This window comes from Acomys russatus, chromosome X (genome assembly GCF_903995435.1).
Source record: "Acomys russatus chromosome X, mAcoRus1.1, whole genome shotgun sequence".
NCBI classification, from domain to species: Eukaryota; Metazoa; Chordata; class Mammalia; order Rodentia; family Muridae; genus Acomys; species Acomys russatus.
The window spans coordinates 103,259,157-103,285,763 of NC_067169.1; the positions used below are offsets into that span (position 1 = coordinate 103,259,157).

At 39.4% G+C, this 26,607-nt stretch overlaps 1 protein-coding gene across 3 annotated transcripts in view; it reads right to left on the bottom strand.

Moving 5' to 3' along the window:
• Positions 1-26,607, bottom strand: part of Enox2 (ecto-NOX disulfide-thiol exchanger 2) — a 309,518-nt gene that overhangs the window by 56,639 nt on the left and 226,272 nt on the right. For all 3 annotated transcript variants that reach the window (XM_051142397.1, XM_051142394.1, XM_051142396.1), the window contains 2 exons: positions 18,131-18,265; positions 4,672-4,827 (listed from right to left, as the gene is read on the bottom strand). In XM_051142397.1, coding sequence (XP_050998354.1) covers positions 4,672-4,827; positions 18,131-18,227 — 253 coding nt within the window. In that variant the 5' untranslated portion in view covers positions 18,228-18,265. The remainder of the gene's footprint in view (positions 1-4,671; positions 4,828-18,130; positions 18,266-26,607) is intronic.

Sequence of the window (26,607 nt, forward strand, 5' to 3'; positions counted from 1 at the left end):
ATTGGGAGAATAAAGAACTAGTCTTTGGTAATGAAAAAGGAGGAGCTTCTAGCAATTCTAATTACATCTAAGCATCCACTCTGGGGAGCTGTGCTAAGACTATCAATATTAGTAAGATCAGAATCCATTGCTGGTCTTTGTAAAGGGAGGCAGAGAGCACCACAAAGGGCCCAAATGCCATTTGCATAACACCCTGCTTTTCAGAGGAGCATCAGAGAACACTTAGTTGGTTTGTCAGAATGTACACAATGCACTGTCTGTGAGTAGATTTTATTAGACAGCCCAAGAGCGAAGGCCTTGCAGACAATCAGTAGGGGTCAGATGCATTTTTAATGTAATCCCAGCTAATTGGAAACAATCAGAAGGCTGCCAAATTGTTATTAATGCTCAATTTACTCATTTATTTTAATTCTCTTTATAGAATCCAGCCATCAGTGGCAAAATGGGTTCTGTCTCTTTTGATATGGTAAAATGAAGAAAAAAATCGCCTTTTCTGGCTCCTGGGTGTTTTCACATGTGTCTCTCAGGAGAGAAAAGCACTAATAGAGAATCAGTAAATCTTCGATAGCTAACTGTGGAAAAGCATGTGTTCTGCAGGCAGCTACACTACAAATTCTGGGAATAGGAGCCCAGGGCCTGGTCTGCGGCCTTACATTGCCTGCTCTAGATCAGAGAGGTTCAGTTCCTTACCAACATCTTATGGCTAAAAAAGAGGTGGAAAACTCAGCTTAGGAGATAAGGCCTGTGCTGTTTCAGAGACCAAGTACTTAACTGTTAAGGACTCTGCCTGTTCCAGCAGTGTAAAAAGCTCCATGTATTACAGGCCAATTCCCTTTTGATTTTCTAGTGTATTTTAAGTAGTTTAACCTAAGAAAGATTTATAATGGTAGCTTTTAAAAATGCAGTAATCATAGCTTTACAGCGGAGTGAAGCTGGAGATATCTAGCCTAATCTAACCCGCTATCCTTAGTTTACAGATACAGAAACTGAGACAGGTAGTTAAATGGCTGGTCAGGGTCTCATAGCTCTTTAGTGACAGAGCTGGGAGTTGAACATAAACAAAGACTACACAATTGATCACGGGGCATTGATGGTTGTTAGTTGTCTTAAATGGGGGACATGCTGATAGAGATATAAGAGCAAAAGCATCAAGCAGAGGATTTAAGTGGCAAGAGGGGAAGGACTGGGAACACCAGAGACAATTGAAGTAGCTTGGGGATTGCTGCTGGTAAGGAATACACAAAATTGTGTGTGTGTGTGTGTGGTGTGTGTGTGTGTGTGGTGTGTATGTGTGTGGTGTGTGTGTGTGTGTGGTGTGTGGTGTGTGTGTGTGTGTGTGTGTGTGTGTGTGTGTGTGTGTGTGTGTAGTGTAAAGGTTTATGCTCCTCTATTAATGTCTCAGTGTCTGCCCTTTTGGAGACATGGTTCACTGAACCTGAAGCTCACTGGTTGGCTACACTGGTTGGCCTGCAGGCCCCTGGGATCTGCCTGCCTCTGTTTCTTAGTGCTGGGGCTGTGCACAGGTCATGGCACACCCAGCTTTTAGGTGGTGCTGCTGATCTGAACTAAGGTCCTCAGCACTTTACCCACTAGCCCCTCTTATTTTTTTTTAAATTTTTTGAAATGTGGTTCCTCGGTGTGTAGGATTTTGATATTCTTTATTTTTGAGTTTTATCTCTGGATGATCTCAGTCATTCTTATTCCTTCAAATCAGTTAAGTTTTCAAGAAGGATAAATTGGTCAATAGTATTAAATATAACAGAGAGATAAAGTAAGGAATAAAGTAGCATCTAGCTAGAAATATATTAGAAGGATTTAGTAAATCTAGATTTCATTTCAGTGCCTCCCATGCTAAGGTGCCCCAGAAGAGAGTACATTTGGAGTTGGGCTGGAGGTAAGCCTGTTGGGTCAGGAAGCAGTTGACCTGGCTAAAGGGTTGGCATGTGGCAAGTATAAAAGATGGATTAAAAAACAGTCATGAAGCAGAGTAGGGAAATGCTTCTGAGGGCAGGAGTTAGACCAGCGTTGCTCAACCTGTGAGTCTTGACTCCTTTGGAGGTCAAATGACCCTGTCACAAGGGTCACCTAAGACCATTGGAAAACATAGATATTTACATTATGATTCATAACAGTAGCAAAATAAAAGTTATGAAGCAGCAGTGAAAAGAATTTTGTGGTCGGGGGTCACCACAACATGAGGAAGTGTATTAAAGGGTCCTACCATTAGGAAGTCTAACCACTGGGTTAGACTATGAATTGAGAGCCCCAGGATATTTTATATATAGTACCCTATACTACTTATGTGGCAAGCATTTGGAAGGATAGTCTGATCGGACAGGGGAAGAAAATAATAGTAAACGGATTTTGCAATAAAGCAACAGGAGTTAGAAGCAGTCTGGATGGTGACTAAAGACATCTGAATAATGGGATCTTAGTGCTGAGAGAGACACTGGAGTCAGAGGCCACTGAATATAAGAGAATACACCAGAGAAAGATAGGAATAAGTTAGTGGGGCTTTTAATCAAATCCTTACAATAAATTAGCTTTGGTTGACTCTGGAGGTGACAAGGGGTTCAAGTCACATCAACTGCCTTAATGTCACAAAAACAAGTCCTCACTGTTAATAAAAATAGCACAATTGCCACACTTTCAGAGAAGAATTAAGAGAGATGCCTTAGTTAGGGATTTTTGTATATAATTAATCTAAGTACTTCCCTTTAAACAAAATCTATTTCTAAAAAGCAAATAAAATACCAGTTTGATTTAACCTTCATGGGAGTGTTATTTTTAATGTAATTCTGAAGCAGATTCATTCCCAGAAGGCACTCATTTGCTGCCATTAATTGCCCTGTCAGCCTTCCTTAGTACAAAGATGAAGAACTAAATGACTGCACTGTTGTGTAAAATGCTGCCTTCTTACGCCACAGTCCTTCCAACTCAGAACCAAGAAATCATGGCTGTAGGTAGAAAAAGATAAAAATTGTATTTGAGACATATACTTGTTTCTATTTACTAAAGAATATGAAGTCATAACCTCTTTAAGACATGCTTTGACATGCACTCAAAGACTGCTTACTAATGTGGTCTACGTGTTAAAAAACGAAACAAAAGAAAAAATGGGACATTTGTGCTGTGCGTTAGAGACTTAGAAACTGGAGCCTTAAGCTGAAAATTGATTGCAGCAACCTTGGACATTGCAGGTTATGAGCCATCCTGTTAGCTGAGGCTTGACTGAAATAACAGAAGTCTAGAGAAGGCTGCTCACACAATACACGAATGATTAAATCAGCAGGACTCCGCTTTTCCTGTTTTAACATCAGCAGTGCCTACAGGCATGTGTTGATTTTACATGATAAAGGAACTATTGGAGAAGTACACCTTCCTATCATGTGAATACAAAATAGAAGAAAGGGGAAAAAGAGATGTGGCATGTGTTGGGATAGCGGAAGTCAGAGTAAGAGATAGGTTTTAGTGCCATTGCTTGTCCAGCTATGCATAACAGGAATGAGCATGGGAGTTGTCAGGAAACACTACAAAAAAAGGGGGTGTGTGGATATCTTTTGCTTTATTCCCCAATTCTCTTTGTAACAAAATACTATTTTCTAAATACAGTCCTCTTAGATGCTGGCCTCCTAGGTTTCTTATTGGTCTGAAAAGATGTACCCTGTTAACAACTCAGTTAAAAAACCAGAAGGCATTAAGCTAATTTTTCACTTGCAGATGTAGCCAAGAGGACCTGCAAGCCAACTCTGAAGGATTCTAAAACCCTCTCAGGTATGAGCAGGCCACACTAGAATCTGGGGTCGCAGCAACATCTGATTCATGATGAACTGATTCCTATTTATGGTAGAAGATGAAATATTTGTCTAAAGACACATCTGAGAGGTTCCTATTTATCTTGATGAGGCAAGTTCATTTGATCTATGGTCTACATTCCCAGATGGAATTTTAACCAACGACTCTAATCTAAGCACTACTACAGCAGCTTCCTTGATATAATGTGTAGTATCACCAGCACTCTAAGCAAAACACTAATGAGGCTTGGGTCACACGTAGGAATGAATAGCTTCTACACACTCAAAATATGGATCTGGGAGAAAGAATTTAAGTGGATTAATGTTGCTAAATTTTACCCGAAACAACCATTTTAATACTATAGATGTGCTAAAGGAAGTCTACAGACTTTATTAACAAGCTGGGTTCTCTACATCATTTCCATATGGGTGTGACTAGCTGGCAGCAATGGAGGCTTCTTAACACTAGATGCATTTTCTTATGGGTATGGGCTTCAAATGGACTTGAATCATACTTAGTCTCTGCCATCACTCGTCAGTTATAAAAAGAAACAAAAACTACAAATGACAGTTTTGAGCAATTTGTGTTGGGTGCATCCTTCTGTACCAACACACTTGAATTCCCCATCAGATGGCATTATGCACATGGCAACGCATGTACCATAACCAGCACACGAACATCTACTGTTCTGTATGTAAAATTCAGCCTTGCCTAGTAAGAGAACAATTTTCCATTTCTCTTTACTAGGTGAAGCTTCTGTATCTACACCCATGAAGCCCTTAGGTATTCTTTTGAAAAAGAAGAAACTCAGCGACACTGTGGCTTAAGTAGGCAAACAAACAAGCAAACACCCCAAAAAGCAAAACAGGCTAGTACTTGGGTTGGGAGGGAAGAGCGTGCAGCTTTTGCAGTGTATGATCTCTTTTACTACAGGCATATCTGGAGGAATTGGTGGAGGTACTATTCCCAAACCAGGCATCATTGGAGTTATTGGTGGTATTCCAGTCATCATTCCAAGGGCAGGATCGAAGTCTGAAAAAGTAGACACACACACACATACACAAAGTCAATACAGAATAGCAGACAAGATCAAATGGAGGACGACTGTTACATTATAAACATCAAATCCAAAGGTTTCCTAAGAGAGAAAAAAACAAGCCAGCAAATGTCTCCTCATGGTTAACATTCTCAGTCTTAATTATCACAGAGCTGTGCTCTTTTCATTCAGGATGGAGGTATTATTTTGTTTGATCCTAGTCTACTGAAGTAGTCGTTACATGTCTGTTTTATATTCAGCATCTTCTTCAACGTTGTTGTGCCTTGTCAAAGGATCACATCTCCATTAGTTTCTAGTACACATCCTTGGCTCTGCTGTGACAAGGCTTCTTGATGTCCCTTGTACCTTTTCTGTCCTTTTATAGTATGGTGATAACAGTATACACTTTTGGGGATGAGGGAGACTTATGTTCTCCTTCTGTCATTTGCTTAGCAATATGAACTTCCATTTCCTCAGTTGCAAAATACGGTTTATATCTCCTACCTTCCAGGGAGCTCTGAAGACTAAATAGGATGATGAATGAAATGTGCTTAGTATAGCACACAAGGTGAAATGGCTCAACCAACAACTACTCTGTGTCTTCGTACATGTTGTTTTCCCTGGCTGGAATCATCTGAGTCGCTCTAAATTCTCCCTGTGCTTCAAAGCTTAAGTTTTATACACTTGAAGAGTTGTTTGTAGATTATCCTGCTGTGTTCTTAATTCTTTGTCTAAAATCTGGTCAACTTTTTTGCCAATGAATTTTATTTTACTTTGTACTGCTTTTTCATTTACTCAGAGCTGTGCCTCTAGAAGTGTGAGGGTACCCAAACAATTTTTGTGGGGTTTATCTATGTATACAAATTGACTCACCCATAACCAGCATCAACAGCATTCTGACGGCAAATTCTCATGCCATACATTGTAAAAACATACAACTTTAGCCACTGGAGTGATGTACTTGACAGACCATTCATTCTCTTCGAAACAAGCCTCTAAAGCATTCATAGACATATGTCCTGGAGCTTATAGAGGTATCTAGTTGGTTTCATATATGGGGCAGAGGATTAGACTCCCCCAAATGAGGTAAATAGAAACTGGGGCAATAGAGGCCTAGAATGAGATTAGGACTCTGCACACAGGTAACACTGCCAGTTCTGATCAGTCCCTGACATGGAAGGGCAATTTACAATAAACAGGAAAGGTGTTTCCAGTGGGTAGAAAACACAGATCCTGTTCTAGACTTTTGGTACCTGATCTTATGGCACTGACTTGTTGGCCAGTGTTCAGGATAAGAGAGAGAGAGAGAGAGAGAGAGAGAGAGAGAGAGAGAGAGAGAGAGAGAGAGAGAGAGAGAGAGAGAGAGAGAGAGAGACAGACACACACACACACACACACACACACACACACACAGAGAGAGAGAGAGAGAGAGAGAGAGAGAGAGAGAGAGAGAGAGAGAGAGACTTAGAAAATCTCATTTGACTGCATCTAAGAGCAGTCCTAATTTCACTGTCTAAATGGTTTCTGTAAAAAGGAAAAAGGTCAGTTCCTTTGAGAGAAGGGACTTCCCTGAATTTCTCTGACTTCCCATTTCTCATACTTATTTCACTATAGATACACACACACTGTATACGGCAAACAAAGGAAGTCCTATAAAAAGTTGTTTTGGTGCCAAAGGAGCAGTGAACCCTACTCCCAAAGACTTTAACACACTAGCCACAGAGCTCAGTGGAATAATGTCTGTCCAGATGTCAGTAAGATGGCCCCGAGGTTCCTAGATGGTTCTCAAAGATGCTGGAGGAGGCAGAAATAAACTACAGAGAGACTCTGTAGTCCCAATAGGAGCAGGACTCTAACCCTACCTTACTGAGTATTGAAGGAACCCTGTGTACTCCATGGACTTCCTCTTCTCCAGAGACAAGCCAAGCAAGCTAGGCCATCTCCATCTTCTACTGTTTGTCTCCCTAAGGTGCTACTAATACCCTAGAAAGGCTAAGGAAGAAAACCTTTCTCCCAAGAGCTATTTTATTTTATAAAACACTTACTTTTAACTCTCATACAGTACCTCATCCAACATCCATGTACACCTATACAATGAGGCTCTCACAACTTTACTCTTTTGCACTCAAGTACATGACCTGGAGGAAAGTTGTTTTTACATCTCTATGCCTCCATTTCCCTTTTGGTAAACATGAGGGCACATAATGAAATTCAGCTTAATGAAAGAACAAAACAGGTATGTAGACCTCTGGTACAATAGTCCTCATAGGTAAGTATTCTTTCTTTTCTGCCAGATGTGAAACACACACTGATAAACAAACGCACTAGTTCAGACATTCACTATTATAGTCCACAGACATTGATGACAAGCCTCTTCTCTGTTGGGCTCTATGCAGGGGGGCTGGGGAGGGTGTCTAGTTTCCATTTTCATCTTGGAGAACTTAAGATCCCTGGCCTCTTATCTTGCTATGCAATAGCATAAGAGCACTCTGACTCAGAATGCCATTTGAATGTGTGAAAAATTTGATTCCTTGTGCAGAAGATTTTGGAGAAATTGTTAACATTATTGCACCATTTACAAATTGTTAATTTTCCTTTGAAAAAGATCAGATTAGATTGTATGCTACCTAAACAATTCCATCTATTTCCCCAGCTATCGAAATGTTTGTCTTCCTTTTATTGTTCTGCTTGCCTCCTCATTGTTATTCATATAGCTCTGTCACTCACAACTCTGCCTTACCACAGATTACAGAAACATCACTTCATTAAACAAGTTCTGCGGCTTCCACAGTGAAGGAAATGCCTGTCTTCATGTACTGTCTACTAATAAATGGAGAAAAACAAATGTATAGGAATAAAATAACTCTGACAGATGTACTCACCAGTCTGCAGTTTGATATGATCATATTAATATTTTATAAATTCATCTAAAAGCAAATGTATTTATGACATATGGTTATAGATAGAATAGATAAACCCCCTTTAGTTCAGTATGTCAAGAGTCCCATAGGCTAAACTGGCCAAGAGGGGTTGCTAGAGGGCAGGTTGCTCATGATATTTCAAAGGCTCCCATCCCATTCACTATTATTTTGTTTATATTTAACGATTAAGATACAAAGTAGAGCTGGATTTCCAATGCCAATGGGGAAAAGCAACGAGATACTGGGTCTTTATATGAGTATTACAGAATGTGAAAAATCAAGGAGAAATTTAAAACAGTTTGGGAGTAGAACACAAGAAATTCCTTCCCTATTCCTGGCTCCTAGCCTAGACTGAAGAGTACTGCCAACATATGCATTATTGCCCCTACAGTCGCAATTCAAACACCTGAAAGAGATTTGAAGTCATGCACAAAGGGTGTGGAAAAGGTCAAGGTATTCCTCCCAAGTTCATTTGACAACAATTTCTCTGTTCAGTTTTGGTTTTATTATTTCTTCTTGTGCCACCCATTTCTTATAGCCTTCTTGACTCTTGGCACAGCCACTGCTGGGTAAACCATAAAATATTAGTTTGTATGCCTCCTTTTAAGTCATGTAACTTTCAAAGTCCCACCCTATTGGCAATTCTCCCAATTCTGGGTAGTTGGCAAGCTTTCCGCTTAGAGTAAGAGTTGTAGCTCTGCCACATGATTTCTAGAAAAACTGCAGTGTAGACTTAAGTGTCCCTGCTACTTAGCAACTGAATTTCCCAAATTTGATAATATCATCTGACACTCTGTACTTATCTGGGCCAGTGAGTGGGAATGGACGGACACAGGGGTCAGGTCAATGCTGTTATCCAATCATCCAACTGTAAATCTGTTACCAATCAGTTGGCTGGGGTCCTTTGATCTAGCAGGATAAGAATTGTGGGTAGGCGAGGAGACCATTTTCCAGCTGGCAGTTCTGGGCCTTTGAGAACCAAAGACCTATGGGCTGGAGCTGAAGACCCAGTCTTCAAGATCTAAACCCTGAGAGTTAGGACACAGTGGTCCAGACTTTAGAGACTATGTATTTAATGGTTCTAGCCATTCAGATTGGAGGCTTATTGCTCTGGTCTTTAGTTACCAGTGCCTCCAGCACATGGCAGTTATTGTAATCCTTGGTTAAAAGCAGCACTGGAAGGTGGTCATAACAGATAGCAGAAGCAGACAGTATGTTCTAGTTTTAAAACTCTCACATAGCTCTTGCATACCGGGACCCACAGCACTAGAGTGGCAACTGTTACAATTCTCTGGTCCAGAGGCTTGCCATCGATCAGGCTTTCATAGTGGTATACACAAAACTTTTGGGTTCACGGTATCCAAGGCTCTTAAAATTGATAACTCTCTAGCACTCTTCTAATGAACAGGTCTTTTAGGGTCTCATCTTTGGCTTTTCTTTGATGTCCCTTTTTTTCTATTATTTCTGTTTTCACCAATCTCTGGAAGTCTTCAGTTGCTCTCTCATTGCTGCTGCTGCTGTCCTATTCTCTCGTCTTTGTGTTACCAGCAGTTTGTTTACTGGGTCAAGAAAGTACCACTCAACAGAAGCCTTTATTTGGCTGAATGCTGTAAGACCAGGGAACAGCATAGAATGGTGTCTCCAGGCTTACTTTAAGAGTGAGTCAAACAATCCACTTATATAACTGGAAAGGGGATGTGTCAAGGGAGTTTGCACCAACCATGACATGCTTTCATGAAAATGAAGGGCTGTGCTTGAAACAAGTGGCACTAGCATTCAGGTAAATGTAGAACTATGCTTATCCCAATCACGGGAGTCCCTCATGCAAATTAATGAATGTGTATGCACCACTCATAGACCTTTTGCTTGGCATCCAGGGAAAGCATGTTTCTTCTTACTTGGACAGAATTGTTTTAGAGTTGTCTAGGGTTCACAAAGGCTTGTTATGGCAAAAAGTCTCCTGTAGGCTGTTTAAAACAGGCATGATAGGGATAGTCCTCTCTGGACCAGAGTTGTGCTGAAGGAGAAGCATCTATGGCTGACATATAGTTTCTTTAAAGTGTCCTTTGGGTGTATGAAGCAGATAGTGTTGGTGTGAGGGAAATTTCTTTGGCTGCCTAGCTGGTAGCTCTTTGCTCAAAGAAGCCATGGCACCAAAGAAGGTCTAATAGCTGTAAATTTGAGAGTAAAATTGCTCCATCCCAATACCTTAACTTTGTGAAGGAAATAAACATTAAAGGAGCGCTCCTAATAAAGGCTTAGCATAGGTTTATCAATAGCACTGTACCACCATTCCACAACACCCTAACAGTACTTAAGTCCTATTTCAGCTCCCTAGAGAAAGGCAAGTCTCTCTAATTTGTCTCATATGAAGTCTAAATTTTAGTGGCAGGTCTTGTGCCAAGCAGTGAAGAACTGAAGAAGGCAAAGTCATATTTTAGTTCGGAAACAGCAATGCAAATAGAACATTGTGCCATCAGTTATTACCATTACCATGGTTGTTTATTGGATGCTTATAATGTTCTAGATACTGTGTTAACCATCTTCTACAATCTAACTCCAAGAACACAGGGATAGTATCTAGTCTGGCTCCTGTGAGGTGTGATGGGTTAAAAGAGTTATTTATTTTTAAAGGATAAAACCAGAAAGACATCAGAAACTCAAATAAGATTGGCAGTGAGTTTTTTCAGATTATTGTGATTATGTTTGGGATCTCTTGTCATTGCACTATTGCTCTTGGTATAATGCCAGATGACTGACACTCAGGCTTAGGCCTCTTTATAAAATCTTAGAAGGTTCCCATCTTTGATGCTTAACAAAGGCATTACACATGTCCATTTTATGGTTTAGTAGTCCATATTTTCTGATTCCAGTCCTGACTCCCTTCTCTCTATACAGACCCTTTGGAAGATTTTACAGGCAGCCAATAGGAAAAGAGAATTCAGATTCCTAAGGGAAGCTTGGCTAACAGGATGATACTGGACTAATTACTAGACTTCTTATGAGCACCAAAGTTTTGCTCAGTGCATACAAATTTTCACCAGTATCTGCTATGCCTTTGTAGGTCACTGGAAATTTATTTCTGCCCATTAGAAAAGTTAAAGTAGGAAAAGGCCTGGCTCTTGTTCAATGAAAAACAAGCTAGCAAACTAGTTTGGACCTTTTTAATAATTTCTAAATTTTTTTTTCTGTGTGGGGGCATGCTATGTTGCATGTGATGAAGTCAGAGGCCATCTTTGTGGAGTCAGTTCTCTCCTTCCACCTACACATGGTTTCTATGGATGGAACTCAGGTTGTTAGGATTATGTGCCAAGTGTCTATGTTCACGGACGCATCATGTCACTCTTACATCTTAGCTTTTATCTCAAATAGCCTCTTATGAAGACTCATTCTTGTAGTTCAAGGTTTTATAAACACCTGGCCTTCTAGCCATCTTCCCTCTAGTCCTTTCAATTGCTCTACACTGTTCTTGCCTTCCCAGAAAGTCTGACAGCTTACGAATTATGCTCTCAACTCTCAATCAGGGAGGTTGTGAACACTTTTGGAGAATTAATGAGAACATTTCCTACTCTATCCATGGTTCCTAAATTTCTGGATTTTAGAGATGAATAAAATAAAATTATGCACACACATATATTTAAGATTACTAACCTCTGAATTTGCCAAGAAAAGATGTGTGTGAAAAAATAACAGACAATCTACGCAATGTGTGATTCATGTAGCTCATAAGGGACAGGAATGTTTTAAAACCCCAAATTTAAGAAATCAATATTCTCAGAATAAAGAACATTCTTTTCAGTCAAGCAAATTCAGCTTCATGAAAAACTCATTATGTTTTTCATTTTTATATTTTGCAGCAGACTAGTGAAAGTAATATTCACTAGTCTTGGGATACGCCTGAGTTCTCTGAGACCACTCAAGCATTTCACTTATTATGAACCCCTACATAAGAAACTCTCTATAAAAGAGTTCTTTTGGAAATAGAATATTACAGACCCACAAAATGAAGAATCCTGAAATGTTTTTCTTTGAGCAGGGGAAATGGCTGAATGGGTACAGTGCTTGCTGGACAAGTACAAGGACGTGGGTGTGGGTCTCCAGCACCCATGTAAAAGCTGAGTATGATGTGGTGGCATCATTTTAACCCCAGTGTGGGGTGGGTTGAGGCAGAGACAGGTAGATCCCAGGGGCTTGCTGGCTAGCCAGCCTAGACAAAATGGCAAATTTTAGGTTCCACTGGAGACCCTGTCTCAAGAGAGTAAGAAAGCAATATAGCAGGACACCCAATGTTCTCTTCTGGCTTCTGTATAGCACACAGGCATGAATGCCCCACATATGCATCCTCACTCTCATACACCACAAAACATACATATGCTCGTGCATGCACGTGTGTGTACACACACACACACACACACACACACACACACACACACGTTTTCCTTTCCTCAAGTCTGGCCCGCATGCTGGTCCAGCTGGTCCGCTGCTCTACACACTCTCTCCGCGCTCCCCTGCCCAGCTTACTTTGTTGTTCTCTCTTCCCCAACTCCCTGAGTTATGTGGGAAGGACCGTCTTCTTCTCCTGGTGAGGGTCAATTAGAAAGACAATAGTCCAGGTGGGGTTCCCAGGTCTGCTTCCTGAATTCCAGACCCAGGATTGCTCCACTCAGTCTGTCACAAGGTATTCATGGGGTGCCCCAAGGGTAAAGCCCGCCAAGATTGCTCCCACCTGTGACAAGGCTTATTCTTTCCCACACTCAAGGACTGAAATATTGCTGTATTTTGTCTTCATAACTGACTAGGTTTCCTCCTCCTCCTCCCCCTCTTCTTCTTTTCCATTTGAGTTGCCTGGTTGATTTTTTTTTCCCTCAGCTTTGGATACTGGGGTATATATATATAATATATATATATGACTTTTAATTAACCTTCCTACATTGTCTTCTTTTTCTATTCTTATTTATATATTCCCAAGTGATTATTCATTTTATTTGGAGTAGAGCCATTTTTCTTATACTGTAATCTTTTTTATAAGCTAGGTCAACATCTTTGTGCAATGAGGTGATCGGGTTGAACTCAATAGTTCACCACTGTCTCTCTACCATCTTCTCTTGCTTACTTTCCAATTACTGACAGTTTCCTCTGTCCAGACTCTTCTTTATTTCTCAATCCCCAACCTTTTCCTAGTTATCTGTGATGCAAATGTCACCTCTTCTGTGAGCTTTCCCTGCTTATCTAGCACTGTGGTTAAAATAGCCCTTTGCACAAGTTTCTACTCTGGCTCTCTCTACATTTTACTACATTAGTAATTAGTTTATTGTTCCTACCAATGGAGTCTGAACTGAAATCAATGGCTGAGCCTTTTGCATCTCCACTTTAACTAAGTTTAGCATCTGAATTAGTAAATGAATGCTGAAATGAAAGAACAAGCTAATAAAATGGAAAGGAAGTTTTTGGGTTGTTGTCAATCAAGGGGCAGCTTGTATCTGAAAACACATTTTATTAGGGAGAGTATGTGATTCTGTAAAAGTATTGGAGCCAACTTCAGAGCAGGAATCTTTGCGTTTCACCTACTTCTCTGGAGGGCCCCTCATAGTACCTTGCATACAGCAGGCTTCATAAACATTACTTGTATGAGTGAATAAATAAACAGTATTACTAGGATCCTCCCTAACAGTTTTTAATGAGTTTTTTAAAAATGTTTTTTTTCTTATGATTGATTGTGTATTTATGTATTTCAGTGAGTCAAGACCATGTGATCCATATTTTGAAGTTTCTGAAGCCCTTGGTCTTTAGGTATTTTTCTAAATGTTCTTAATAGTTTAAAACATTTCTCTATGAAAGTGGCTTCATAGCCTTTATCAACACACATTGTGATGTTAATGAGTAAGTATGTTTTTATAGAGCACTCCTTGGGAGGTATGTCCAGGCTACAGTTTTTGCAGGTGCTTCAATATTCAACCTCTACAGTGCCATCCACTCCTTTTTTTGTCCCATATGCCCTAGCTAATATTTATGTTGTCACCAGTTCCCGAGTCAAATATGATGTGGCTGTTCTGAGGAAAAGCATGACAGTACATGGATCATACAGACTATACATTTTGTTTAAATTGGGTACCTCTTTATTTATAGAAGTAAACAATTGCATGTTTAAAATATTTTCCATTATATTGTATATAACCTCAGTCATGTCCAACCAAAATGATGACAACTTGTTTTTTCCTGCTCTCCCTCCCAGCTACTGTGTTAAATGTGGAAACTCATATGGCCTTTTGGAGATTAATGGCATATCTCCAGGTGTAAACAGACTTCATGAGGTATCTTGGGATTCCCAAGACTGGAAGGATTCTGAGTTAGTTTTGGATAAATCCTAATTCTATTTGGTATACTGTTATACGTCTCATTGGCTCTTGGTAAAATATCTACCGTGATGATAAATATTGATCTTTCTCAGGATCTGATGGCATTTGTCACTGAAAACAACCTGTACCTGTGGAAGATGTAAAATAATAAGACCTAAGTCCAGACTTTCTTCAGGATCTGGCAGCAAAGGCACTGTCATGAGACATGCAAACCCATTCGTCTTTCTGTTTCTGTCACAGTGAACCTGCCAAGTTCAAGAAGGACTGTTTGCTTTAGAATGACAATACCCATGGTGGGACTTGATCTTATTCTGGAAATAAGATCCATGAGCCCACATTTTCTGTTCTTTCTCCGACTGAGTCCTCCTTACACAGGAGATACCATATGGGAGATTCTTCTACTTTCATACCCCACAATTCATTACGAAACTGCTAAGGGTATTTGAATTTAGATAAAAACACAAGACGGGGCAAATAATATAGTGAATAATTCTCAGTTAGTTCATCCCTGGTTTTATCTGGGACAACCGGACTAGAACACCGTTCTTTAATCAGAAGCTACAGCATTTTTGGTTGCCCCTTTCATGTGACAATGAAGTCTTTTTGGAGTGCTTTGACAAAACAAACACTCTTACAGAAAATATGTGTAAGAAGTAATCCTGACCTGTCATCACTGTAAATTGATTTTATTGAATCACAGCATAAAACACCATGACAGATGAAAGGCACCTCCACTCCAAACTTGAAGTGGTCCATTTCTAATACCCATTGGAAGAATATAATTATGCCAGTCATTGTTTTCAATGACAAGTATGTGTCTATCAATAACATGCATGACAGTGGAGATTTGAACTCTTAAGGTGATGTCAAGAAAGCTTATCCTCTTTTTTGCCATGTATGACAAAGTATATTCTATTGCCATAGACAGGCCACATGAGACAGTTACTGGCTCAGTAGGAAACTGCCTGGGAGGCAGGAAAGTAGTTGAATTACTAAATCATCAATAAGATTACTTTGGAGAATAGCTCCACAAAGGGTATTTTTAATTCGCGTATAATAATTGCAAAAATGTTTTTATCATGACACTTCCATACATGTATATAGGTACTGTGATTCTATGAACTCACTTTACCTTTTCCCATCCCAGTGGTCCCCTTTCTAGATGGTTGGGCAAAGATGGCAGGTACCCTGGCCCCTAGACTTTGACAAGTAGTAAGGTAGGTAGCACTGGAGTACAGTGCTTGTGTGGTGTGAATGTGAAATGCCCTTCATGGGTCCAATTGATGTCACTGCAGACACAATGTAACCAGCCAGTTCATCTTCTTCCACCATGCATTCTCTGTCATGACAGACTAGATCCCTTCTTAGAATGTGGGTCTAAACAAAGAGTTCCTCTATTAAGTTGCTTCTTCTCAGCATTTGGTCAGAGCAACTACAAAAGTAACTAATATAGTGCTAAACTTCCATTTCTATGGCAATGTCCAGCAATTATGAAAGTAGCAGGCAACAGCACAATCAGGTCCACACTGTTCCATTCAGCTACCACTACTTAGTGCTTAGGAAAAGATTTCACCCCCACACTCACTCTCTGTCATTGCTATTAAGAATGAACCCCAATTCAACTGTTTCATTGTGAGCCATATAGAAACAGTCAAAATTCTCTATAAGAAGAGAAATATATATGAAATTATAGAGGAAGATTCCTTAGACTGGCTTACATAACTGGAGGTTGGGTGGTACAACTATCACCATGACCATGTTAGAAAGCTAGAAAGCCTAGCAACTATTCAGTGAAAGAAACTATAAGGTATAGAACAAGGGGGCCTGGAAGATTCCTAGAGAATACGTGGTATTAAAAGGCTAAAGTGGAGGGAGTCTGATGTATTTGGCCAACAGTATGATATACACTCACTCAGGAAAAGTGAATTTGCACCTGCTGGCTAGGTTTTTATTTTTCTCCTTTCATGTCATCTGGTCTCCAGCCTACTGGATGGTGCTGTCCACATTTATTATGAGTCTTTTTTCCTCAGTTTCTCTCCTCTATATCAAACTTTTTTGTGAAAGCTACCACAAAACATATCTAATGGTGTGCTTTGCTAATCTCTTTAGACATTTCTTAATTAAATCCATGCTAGGATATTGGCTTAACTGCTCTTGTACAGGTCTTGGGCATATAGTCAGAGAGTGCATCAGTGAGTTCATGTGTGCCATTGTCTTGACATTTCTAGTAAAAATGTAGACATCCACTACCTCTGTCTCTTACAATCATCCTGCTCCCTTTTCCATGATGTTCCCTGAGCCTTGGCTGGGGTGTGATATAGCTATTCCACTTAAAGATGGGTACTCCATAGTTTCTTACTCTCTGAATATTGATCAGTTGTGAGTCTCTATATTCATGGCCATCAACTGAAAATGAAGTTTCTCTGATGAAGGATAAGAGTTACACTAATCTATGTACATGAAGATAAGAACACAGAGTAGTTTAATACTATGTTCATTAAACACACTAATTGAATTATGTTCTCCCTTAGGGCCAATGACCTAGTGAGTCAACACTACAAGACATGAGTTCAGTCTTATGGAGTAGCCTTTAAATCTAATCAGAATGTGGTTGGTTACTCCTTTAACCAGTAGATACATCTTTCCAGGTCATTTGTTATTATAGCTTCTAGGGTTCACAGTGGAGTAAGATTGATGAATATTTTTTCCCTGGTAGCATAAAGAGAAACTCATGGCTCTATGAAAGTTATCAAGTATTGATAAAGCTCCCATGTTGGTATCCATTCCTTATTTGTTCCTTTTTTTCTTGAATGATCTCTTTTGTACTTATTTCCCAGTGTTTAACATAACATCATGTCTTAATTTATTGCTAATATTGTCATCAATTACATTAGACTCTATAAAGATTTAAAATTCAGGCTGGAATTGTGAAACTGAAGAAGGACCTGATGATATGAACAAAACTGCATAGTACTGTGGATCAATATGACCATGCCTATGAAATACTTGGGTATCTTGTGAAAAACCAGCATCTGTTTCAGTAGGTCTGGAACGAGGCTTCATATTTTGGGAATCAAAACAATTGAAGAACATATTTTTGAGCAGCAAGCATCTAGCTTGATTAGATCTTATTGTGCATTTATGTACAGCCACAATTAAATAATCTAAGGAGATTAATGTTTAGGCTGTTTCAAAAGCCACCCCAGGCTCCCTGAGATGGCATTAATTAGCTCCTACTAGCCAGGAAGCTGTTTTGTGTCTACATGAACCCCTTTATATACTGTGATGTTTTTTCTTTTGATTTCAGTTTTTAAATAAACATTTAAAAACATACACACACACACACACACACACACACACACACACTCATGCTATGGTGTACATGTGAAGTGAAGAGGACAACTTGCAAGAGCTGTTTCTCTCTTTCGACCATGTGGGCTCTGGGAATCAAGTTCAAGTCATCACACTTTGGGGTAAAGTGCCTTTCACAGTCTGTGCTATTTTGCTAGTTACTGACATCATACTTAGTAGAGATGGAGTTAGTCCACCATGGCCATTCATATGTGTGTGTACACTTATGTAAACAGTGTTAGCCAATGTCAAAATTATTTTGGAGACTATGCACCTATCACCTCCTTTCGTCCCCTGTATGAATCTAGGATTTAAAACATGTTTAAGTGAGCTCTCTTTCCATGCACAAGTTTATTTGTGTCCTCTAAGAAGTCTATAAAATTTTAGACAAGGTTTGTTATTTCTTGCCAAAATTCTTTTGGCTTTTATTTCATTACATGTTCAATGGCCACATCCTACATCAGATGTCCTCCTAAATTTCCCAAAGTCCCATCACTAGTGTACTAGTAACTACTAGCCATCCAGTCTATAAAGCTCATATTACAAAAAGGCTCACCCTAGGCACAATCTAGAAAATGTCAACTTCAAAATAAGTCCTGTCATATCATTATATTTATTACCACATGGTCAATAAAAAAGAAGTACTTGTGAGGTAATTAAAAATCACATACCAGGTAAAATTGGTTGTCCAGCAAGTCCCAGTGGAGCCATTCCAAGATTATTCATTGCTGTGGCCCATGCAGTTGGATCAGACACAGGAAGCGTCATTGCAGTGGAATCTACATTCAGAGTTCTAGTATTATCAGCTGAAATGAAATGAAAGACCAAATGATTTGTTGTATTGCACTTCCAGTATCTGGTTTAGTTATTAGTGTAAATTTCACCAAACACTTTACAAAAATGGTCAATGGACAAGTGGTGGATAAGGCCTCAGTATAATGCTAGTTTTCTGATGAGGATTAAAACAATACAGCTTGAAATGGCAGGAAGTCATGAAATTGGAAAGCAGTTTACCAGATGGCATTTTGGTGTACTTCCTTTCTACCTTTCCCCCCTTTCTACCCTTTCTATCCATCACAAATGTACACATCAAAGGAGTTTGGAATAATTAAGAAATTTCTTATTCTTCTCTGTCTACTAGCATATTATTACTTTAGCAGATTCAATCCAAATGTTCAGGGATGCAAACCAAAACAAAAATTATCCAAGGGCTACTGTAGTTGGCAATAAAATGTGAAAAATATACTCCTGGTAAAATTTTAGGTCCTTGCAGTAGTGTAACTGAAAAAGCTGAGCATATCATCAGCTAATGAATATTTTGGGGATTAGGGGAAACCCAATGAAAGGGCAGACAGTAGACATGGCCCCTATCCACAAAGATTACAGAGTCTATCTGAAGAGACAGATGATGATGATGATGGTAATTACTGCTAGTATGAGTGCGACCTCAACCTTTCACTACTGCTAATCATCGTGTGCTTACCATATGCCAACTAAAGCAGCTGGCATGCATCACTGTCATTTAACGTTCAGGACAAAGCTATGAGGTGGGGAGGACTTATATCTGCATTTAACAAATGAGAGCTTAACAAATGTAACAAATGCAAGGGTTATCTCTATTACCCAAGGTTGTATAGAGTACATACATTTTAGTAGCTATGCATTATTATCCCTAATAAATGATTAAGAATGAATGAGATACATGAGTGGTCTAGCCTTAATTGCTGAAGTTTAAGGACTAAAGTGATTCTGTGGCCTGAGTAGGTAGAAATTACTTCATAGGGAATAGGTGTTGAAGAGCAGGGCAGAACTGTATAGACTATATTTTGAGTGACAGGTAGTTATTGATAGAAAAGGAAGGATCATCCATAAAAAAGGGTGACATAAGCAAAAACACTAAATTGAGTTATATATACCAGGACATGTGCCACTGAACAGTTAGTTAGGTGAGATATAGTGAATAGGTTATCTGAACACAAAGGTGTTTTAATTTGGGAAATTTCCCCCTGATTGCTGATAGCCTCCAGGTTTAGAAAATTCCCACAGCCTTTCTACTACCTCCCAATATGAACATCTGCCAATTAGTCCCTGAAGGCAACTCTGTTCTAAGAGTAGCTTGTTAATGTCCATCGTGTCCTTCCAAGCTGGCAACATCTGGGTGCTCCTTGGCTGCCTTATTTATACTTGTGCAGTTTGTTTTAGTCTGGGTGAGAACAGCAAATGTCCACAGATGTTCATTTTGAAATTCAGGTTTTTGTCATTCTTCTGTGTAAAATCCTCCAATAATACCCCCTTCCTCCCACACACATATACGGAAAAGATAGGAAGGGGGAGAGAGAGAGGGAGGGAGCCCTAAGTATTCCACACTACACTCTGAGCTGCTGACTGCAGCTCAGGAGGACTTGAACTGCAGTCCTCACCCATTTTCGGTGCTCTTTCATGAAGGCGAAACATAACTCGTCTATGAAATGAAGGAAAAACAGCTTGTCTGTGAATATTAGTAAGAAAACAAACATCATCACTATACTTTGGGTCCAGAGTTACAGCGCCAACAATTAGGTCCAGCCAGATTTTCATTCCCAGGTAACAAGTGTTCAGAGCTCTCTGATTGGAGACTGCAGAATGTCTCCCAGGGCATATGAATAGTTCCATAGGAGCTAGGTCCCAATGTTAAATGATTGTTTGGGGTCTCTTGTGTATTCCAAGCACAGCTATATATGTGAGTGAAAAAGAAAACCAAACAAGCCAGGAGCTCTTGTCATCATGGGATTTTGAAATCAAATAATGGAATTTATTGCATACCAATGCCTCTAAACTCTGGAAAAATTTGAGAGTCAGAGCCAAGGAGGATAACGGTTTTAATTGTCAGTTTTATTTTTTTTAAAGATTTTTTTATTTATTATTATGTATACAGTGCTCTGCCTGCACATACACCTGCAGGTCAGAAGAGGGCATCAGATTGCATTATAGATGGTTGTGAGCCATCATGTGGTTTCTGGGAATTGAACTCAGGACCTTTGGAAGAGCAGTCAGTTCTCTTAACCTCTGAGCCATCTCTCCAGCCCCAAATTGCCAGTTTTAAAGGACAATACAGCTCCAGTTGTCTATGGTGTTAACAGGTCTGGAGGTCCCTTCAGTGGGGTCCAAGGAGACCAATGGAGCCAATAAATCCAGGCGAAGGAGGCGGGGGTTGCTGCAGAGACTGATGCATCAACAAAGTACTATGCATGGTGAGGACCTAGACCCTCTTGTCAGATATAGTCTATAGGTAGCAAAGTCTCCTGTGGGTCCCATAATAAGGAGAGTAGGAACTACTTCTGTTATGAACTCTGGACCCTCATGTTGATCACTTCTCCCTGGCAGCACAGCCTTGCCAAAGCCACAGAGGAAGAGGATACAGGCAGCCCAGATGAGACTTAGTAGGCTGAGGTCAAATGCTAGCGGAGGAGGGCTCACGTTTCTGAGGACTAGGGGAGGGAGGGAGAGGGGATGAGGGGGGGAGAGGGATTAGGAGGTGAGAAGGGAGGGGCTAAAATTGGCATGTAAAATGAACAAATTAAAAAAAAATTTAATAGGACAATACAACATTGTTCTTTCCTCTATACATCCTTCAGGCAGGGCAAATGTTGGGTCGAGGTTCTGTGGGTAGATTGGTGCTCCATTCCCACCACTGTAAATCCCGCCTGGTTAGAAGGTGGCCTCCTCAGTCTCCAAGTTCCCTGCTGCCGCCGCCAGAGACATCCCCACATACTCCCTGTAACAAGTCTTCACCTTGTATTAGTGATACCCCTGCCCTCAGTTTCTCTCCAAGGCCTCTCACTTCCCCTCCCCAATCTCCCCACATCTGATCCTATCCTTGTTTCCTTCCCCACACCCTCTCCTACCCAGTTCTCTCTCTACATCCATGATTTTGTAGGCATTCTGTTGTTTCTGTTGTTATTGAAGTTCAGCTTTAATCCATGGTGATCTGACAAAATACAAGGAGTTATTTCATTTTTCACTTATCTGTTGAGGTTTGCTTTGTGACTGAGTACATGGTCAATTTTGCAGAAGGTTCCATGAGCTGCTGAGAAGAAAGTGTATTCTTTTGTGTTTGGGTGAAAAATTTTGTTGGTATCTGTTAGGTCCATTTGATTCATGACATTTGTTAGTTTCATTATTTCTCTCTTTAGTTTCTGTCTCGATGACCTGTCCTTTGGTGAGAGTAGAGTGGTGAAGTCTCCCATTATTAATGTGTGGGGATCAATGTGTGATTTAAGCTTTAGTAATTTTTTTTATGAATGTGGTTGCCTTTGCATTTTGGGCATAGATGTTCAGAACTGAGATGTCATCTTGGTGTATTTTTCCCTTGATGAGTATGAAGTGTCCTTTCCCATCTCTTTTGAAAGCCTATTTTATTAGATATTAGAATGGCGACTACAGCTTGTTTCTTGGGTCCATTTGCTTGGAAAACCTTTTTCCAGCCCTTTACTCTGAGGTCATGTCTATCTTTGTTGCTGAGGTATGTTTCTTGTATGCAGCAGAATGATGAGTCCTGTATACGAATCCATTCTGCTAGCCTTTGTCTTTTTATTAGGGAATTAATTCTGGTGATGTTGAGAGATATTAATGACCAATGACAGAAAGAATAGCCAGTGGCCAGAGGCTAGAACCCCTCATTCCCAGCACCTGTGGGCTCTGCTCTCACCTGGGAAACACAGATGCTGGCATTTTGGAGTCTGCAGCAGACTCTCACTCACTCCTCAGTCACTGTTGTCCTGCTACCCAGACACTATGTGTGCTGGGTAAACAATCCCTGTAGTTTTTTGATTGTATTCTTTTCAAAATGTCTATCAATCAAAATGCTTGTTAAAATGGTCATAAGTACAGTTCCTACTAAGGCTTGTTTATACTCATAGGTAAGGAACTTGTGTAACTCATACCATTATTTTACCACCATGCCTGTCACTCCTAAATTCCATAGTCTCTTTTAAGTGCTCTTCTCATCTCCTTCCCTTCTTATATCACCTATCTCCACCTGTCCAATTCTCCTCATTTTTCAAAGGTTATCTCAAGTACCACTTCCTCTGTGAGGCCACCTCACTGGAATTAATTATTCCTTCTTATATGTTATCCTTACATTTTTTGCATGTGATTTTTATATGATTATTCTCAGAATCTTCCTCCTCAAACCCATCTTTTTTTGGTGTGTTTTGCTATTTGGCAGGTTCTATGCTAGTGACTAGGAATACATGGATGAATAAAACTTGTTTGCTGCTCTGGAAGAGTTTTCAATATAGTTGGAGGGACAGATACACAAATAACCAAGTATCAATTACTGTAATAAGCACTACAATAAACTGTGAGTAAATATGATTCTATAGATATATAAGGTAAAATAGTTAGATAAGGTCTTCAAAAACTTCAGAGATATACATAATATGGCATTTAAAGGTTTTTTGTTTTGTTTTGTGTTTAGTATTTTAAAGATTCATTGACAATGAGACAGGTTAACTCCTGGCAACAGCTAGCCTACTTCAAAGAGAAAGATGAGCATCAAAGAACTTCCTTATGGAGATGGCTTTAAATGTGACAAACAAGCCACTGGGCAAAATGTCCTCGTTTCTAACACAGACAGAAGTCTGCCTAAAAATAGGCAACCTTGGATGCAAGCAAAGTCGACAGGCAAACTCTGCCAAGACAGGGTAAGCCAGTCCTCAACAGTTCCTGCCTTGCAAATATGTCTGTCAGATATATTGGGCCAGAAGGCTGAAGATGATGCTCCAAAATTATAGAAAGTGTTGGGTGACTGTTCAGGCAGTAAGCTGTCTCTGTCATCTTCTCATTTTGGAAGCTGCTAACCTGCACTTCTGGTTCACTCAGGTGTTTAAGTTTTATTCCTTGTCAAATCTCTGATGGAGTTGAAGACCAGATAGTTTAGTCTTTCAATTAAGCTTAGTAGGTTAGGGTTTAAGATGTTTTTAGGTCCAGATAGATGTTTTAAGTTAACAGAGATGAGATATGATAGATATTGATCTCTATTCAGAAATTTAGATCCAACAAGATAGGAAAGATGTTTACTTCAAGTTTGACAAATACAAATAGCCCAATCACTCTGAATGTAACATTTATATAACTCCTGATTGTCCTGTGGTTCTTCCTGTTGTATGTAGTTTATTTTATTCATGTGTAATAATGTAAATGTATACATTAAAAAAGAAACATACTTTGAGTAAAGTGCTATAAGACTCCAGAAGAATAATTAAAGCCACAAAAATGGCTTTAGGTCTATGTATTTTGGGATGGGAAGGGTGGAGGTGATGAGTTGCCAGGGAAGCCTTCACTGAAAAAGAATCATTACAATAGATCCTTAAGGGGGGGCTGTGATTTTCTTCCAGATAATCAATGGAAGATCAGGTAGGGGAGTGTAAGAATCAAGAACAACCAACTCTTCACCACTGATGGTCTTGAATTAGACTTCTTGGCTATATTTCTGTCTTCTAGCTTGCAGGTTAGAGATGGGGTTTTAGACATCCTTTTAATAATTTTTTTTTTGAAGCAGGGTCTCACTTTATACTCATGGCTGGCTTGGAACTGACAGAGATCTGTTTGGCCATGCCTTGTAAGTGGTGGGGTTAAAGGTGTGTACTACCACATCCAGCACAAGCATCTTTTAAAGCCTTCATTTTTTTTTTTTTTTTTTTTGGTTTTTTGAGACAAGATTTCTCTGTGTAGCCTTGGCTGTCCTGGACTTGCTTTGTAGACCAGGCTGGCCTTGAACTCACAGCTATTCACTTGCCTCTGCCTCCCTGAGTGCTGGGATTAAAGGTGTGTGCTATCATGCCCAGCATAAGCCTTCAATTCTTAATGTCATGTGTGGTATAAAGTAGCAACTAAGGATATATTTGAATAAATGACTAACAAAAATTAAATCGTACTGACTTTCATACATAGGCAATGCATGCAACATTTGTTGATAGTCTATATCCATGTTCAGAATGATAAAGTTTTTTTAATGTAGAGACACTATTATTGCTAAGCCAATTCTGAATAGCAGATAAATATATATGGGAAGTTATTTAGAGTTACAACCAGAGATGGATTTATTCAGCTAACAGTTTGGTCTGATCTTACTATCTATAATCATGTTCCTATATCAGCATAATCATTTAGGTAAGCAAGATTGAAAAGTTTTTGTTTGAAGACTAATTCTAGGTGATCCTCTGCTTCCCAGCTGTCCAGGTTAATGGTTCCAATTAACAAAATAAGCCATGCTATATACATCATAGAATTGTCACTAAGTGGTGGAAAAATTTAGCCTTAGTCTAATTCTCTTTCAAGCCTAGGTATGGATATTTAGCAATTTCTTTTAGGTATCTTATCAAACTAGTCTCACATCATAGAGGAGGATATTGCTCCATTTCTTATGACTCCTGTAATTACTAGCAGCAATCAAGAATACTCAGAAGGATCTGGAGAGATGGCTCAGTGGTTACGAGTGCTTAGCATGCAATTATGATGATCAAAGTTCAAATCCCAGCACCCATTTAACATTTGGGTTATGCCTATATATGCCTATATATAAGCATACATATATGCCTATAACTCCAGTTATTAAGTAAGTGGAAAGGAAAGAATCACTGGTGCTTGCTGGATTCCAGTCTATCTAAGATAACACATTCCCCAGGTTTATGGAGAGACCCTGCCTCAAAACAATAGGCAGAGAGTAATAGAAGAGGATACATGGCAGAGAGTAATAAAAGAGAATACATTCTTCTGGCTTCTATGCATGTGTCCAAGTACACACACTTGCATACAAATGTGCACATACATATATGTACACACACACACACACACACACACACACACCTTTTTCAGAAAGAAAAGAAAGAACCTCTCAGAAGGCAAGTGCTGGTGATACAAAATGCTCTTCAAAACACCTTCCCTAGTTCTCCTACTTTGCTGTGTGACAACTCCATAAGAGATCAGAAGTTATAGAGTAGTTGCCCATAAGTGCCTTTGAGGTAACTGAATTGAAGATATGGTACTTTGGAATATGAGTGCATAAGCACTAAAAGAATAAAAGCTTTGGAAGTGATTATCCACTTTAACTTGATGTCATTCCATAACTACCAAGTCAGTGCCTGTTTACGAACCACTGATTATCCAATTCTGTAAAAGTTATTTGAAAATGAAGATTACACATTTTATCATACCGAAGTTCATGATTATAAGTGTTTTTCATTTTCCCCCTTGAAACAAACATAATATGTTGGTTCCATCTCTCCAACTATATTCTTTTATTAAGATAAAAACTTTCTTTTCCTGGCAATGTACTCTTCTCCAATTCTTTGTTTTTAAAAATAGCATTGATTTATTTTGTGTTTATATATGAGCAAGCATGTGCCATGAATTCACTCAGGTCAGAGGAAAACTTGTGGGAGTTGGTCAGGGGACATAAACCTTATTTACTTTTGTTACTTCTACCAATAAATCTACTTTTAAATAAGAGAACTATGTAAATGTACAATGTGGGGGGTTACCTGCATTGTCTATTTAATAGATCTAAAGCTATCCAAAATCTCTTTACACTGTGTGGTCCCAGACTGTGGACTTAGCTCTTTAGTCATTTCTACCGCAGGAAGATAGTACAAAGTAGATCTCAGACCTCTAGACCATATCAGTACTTACAAAAGTGGTGGATAATAAAACAGAAACCACAACAGGACTACCAGGTTTACTATGTACCAGGTATTTTTATGGTTTTTTATGTATATAAATTTAAAACTCAAAGCAGATTTTTGAATAAATTCTTCCCATTCTCATTGTATCAAAGAATTAATAGGATCAGAGGCCACACAGTAAGCTTTCAGTGGAGCCGGAATACAGTCTACATAGTCTGGCCTCACAATTCTGCCCTTACTTATTGTGCTATTCCAGATCAGGGCAGTCAAAAAAGGTAGATAAGATTCGAGCTTGGACATATGAGTATTCCCAATGTTTTCTAGTGATTCTCACTTGGAGCCAGGTTTTTCCTCAATAGAAATTTGACAGTGTCTGGAGACATTTTTGTTTGTACCATTTGGGGATAGGAAATTATTGCTGAGATCTGTTTAGTGACAAGCTGAAGGCCAGGGAAGGCGCTAATCATCTTTTGTCCTATAGAGAG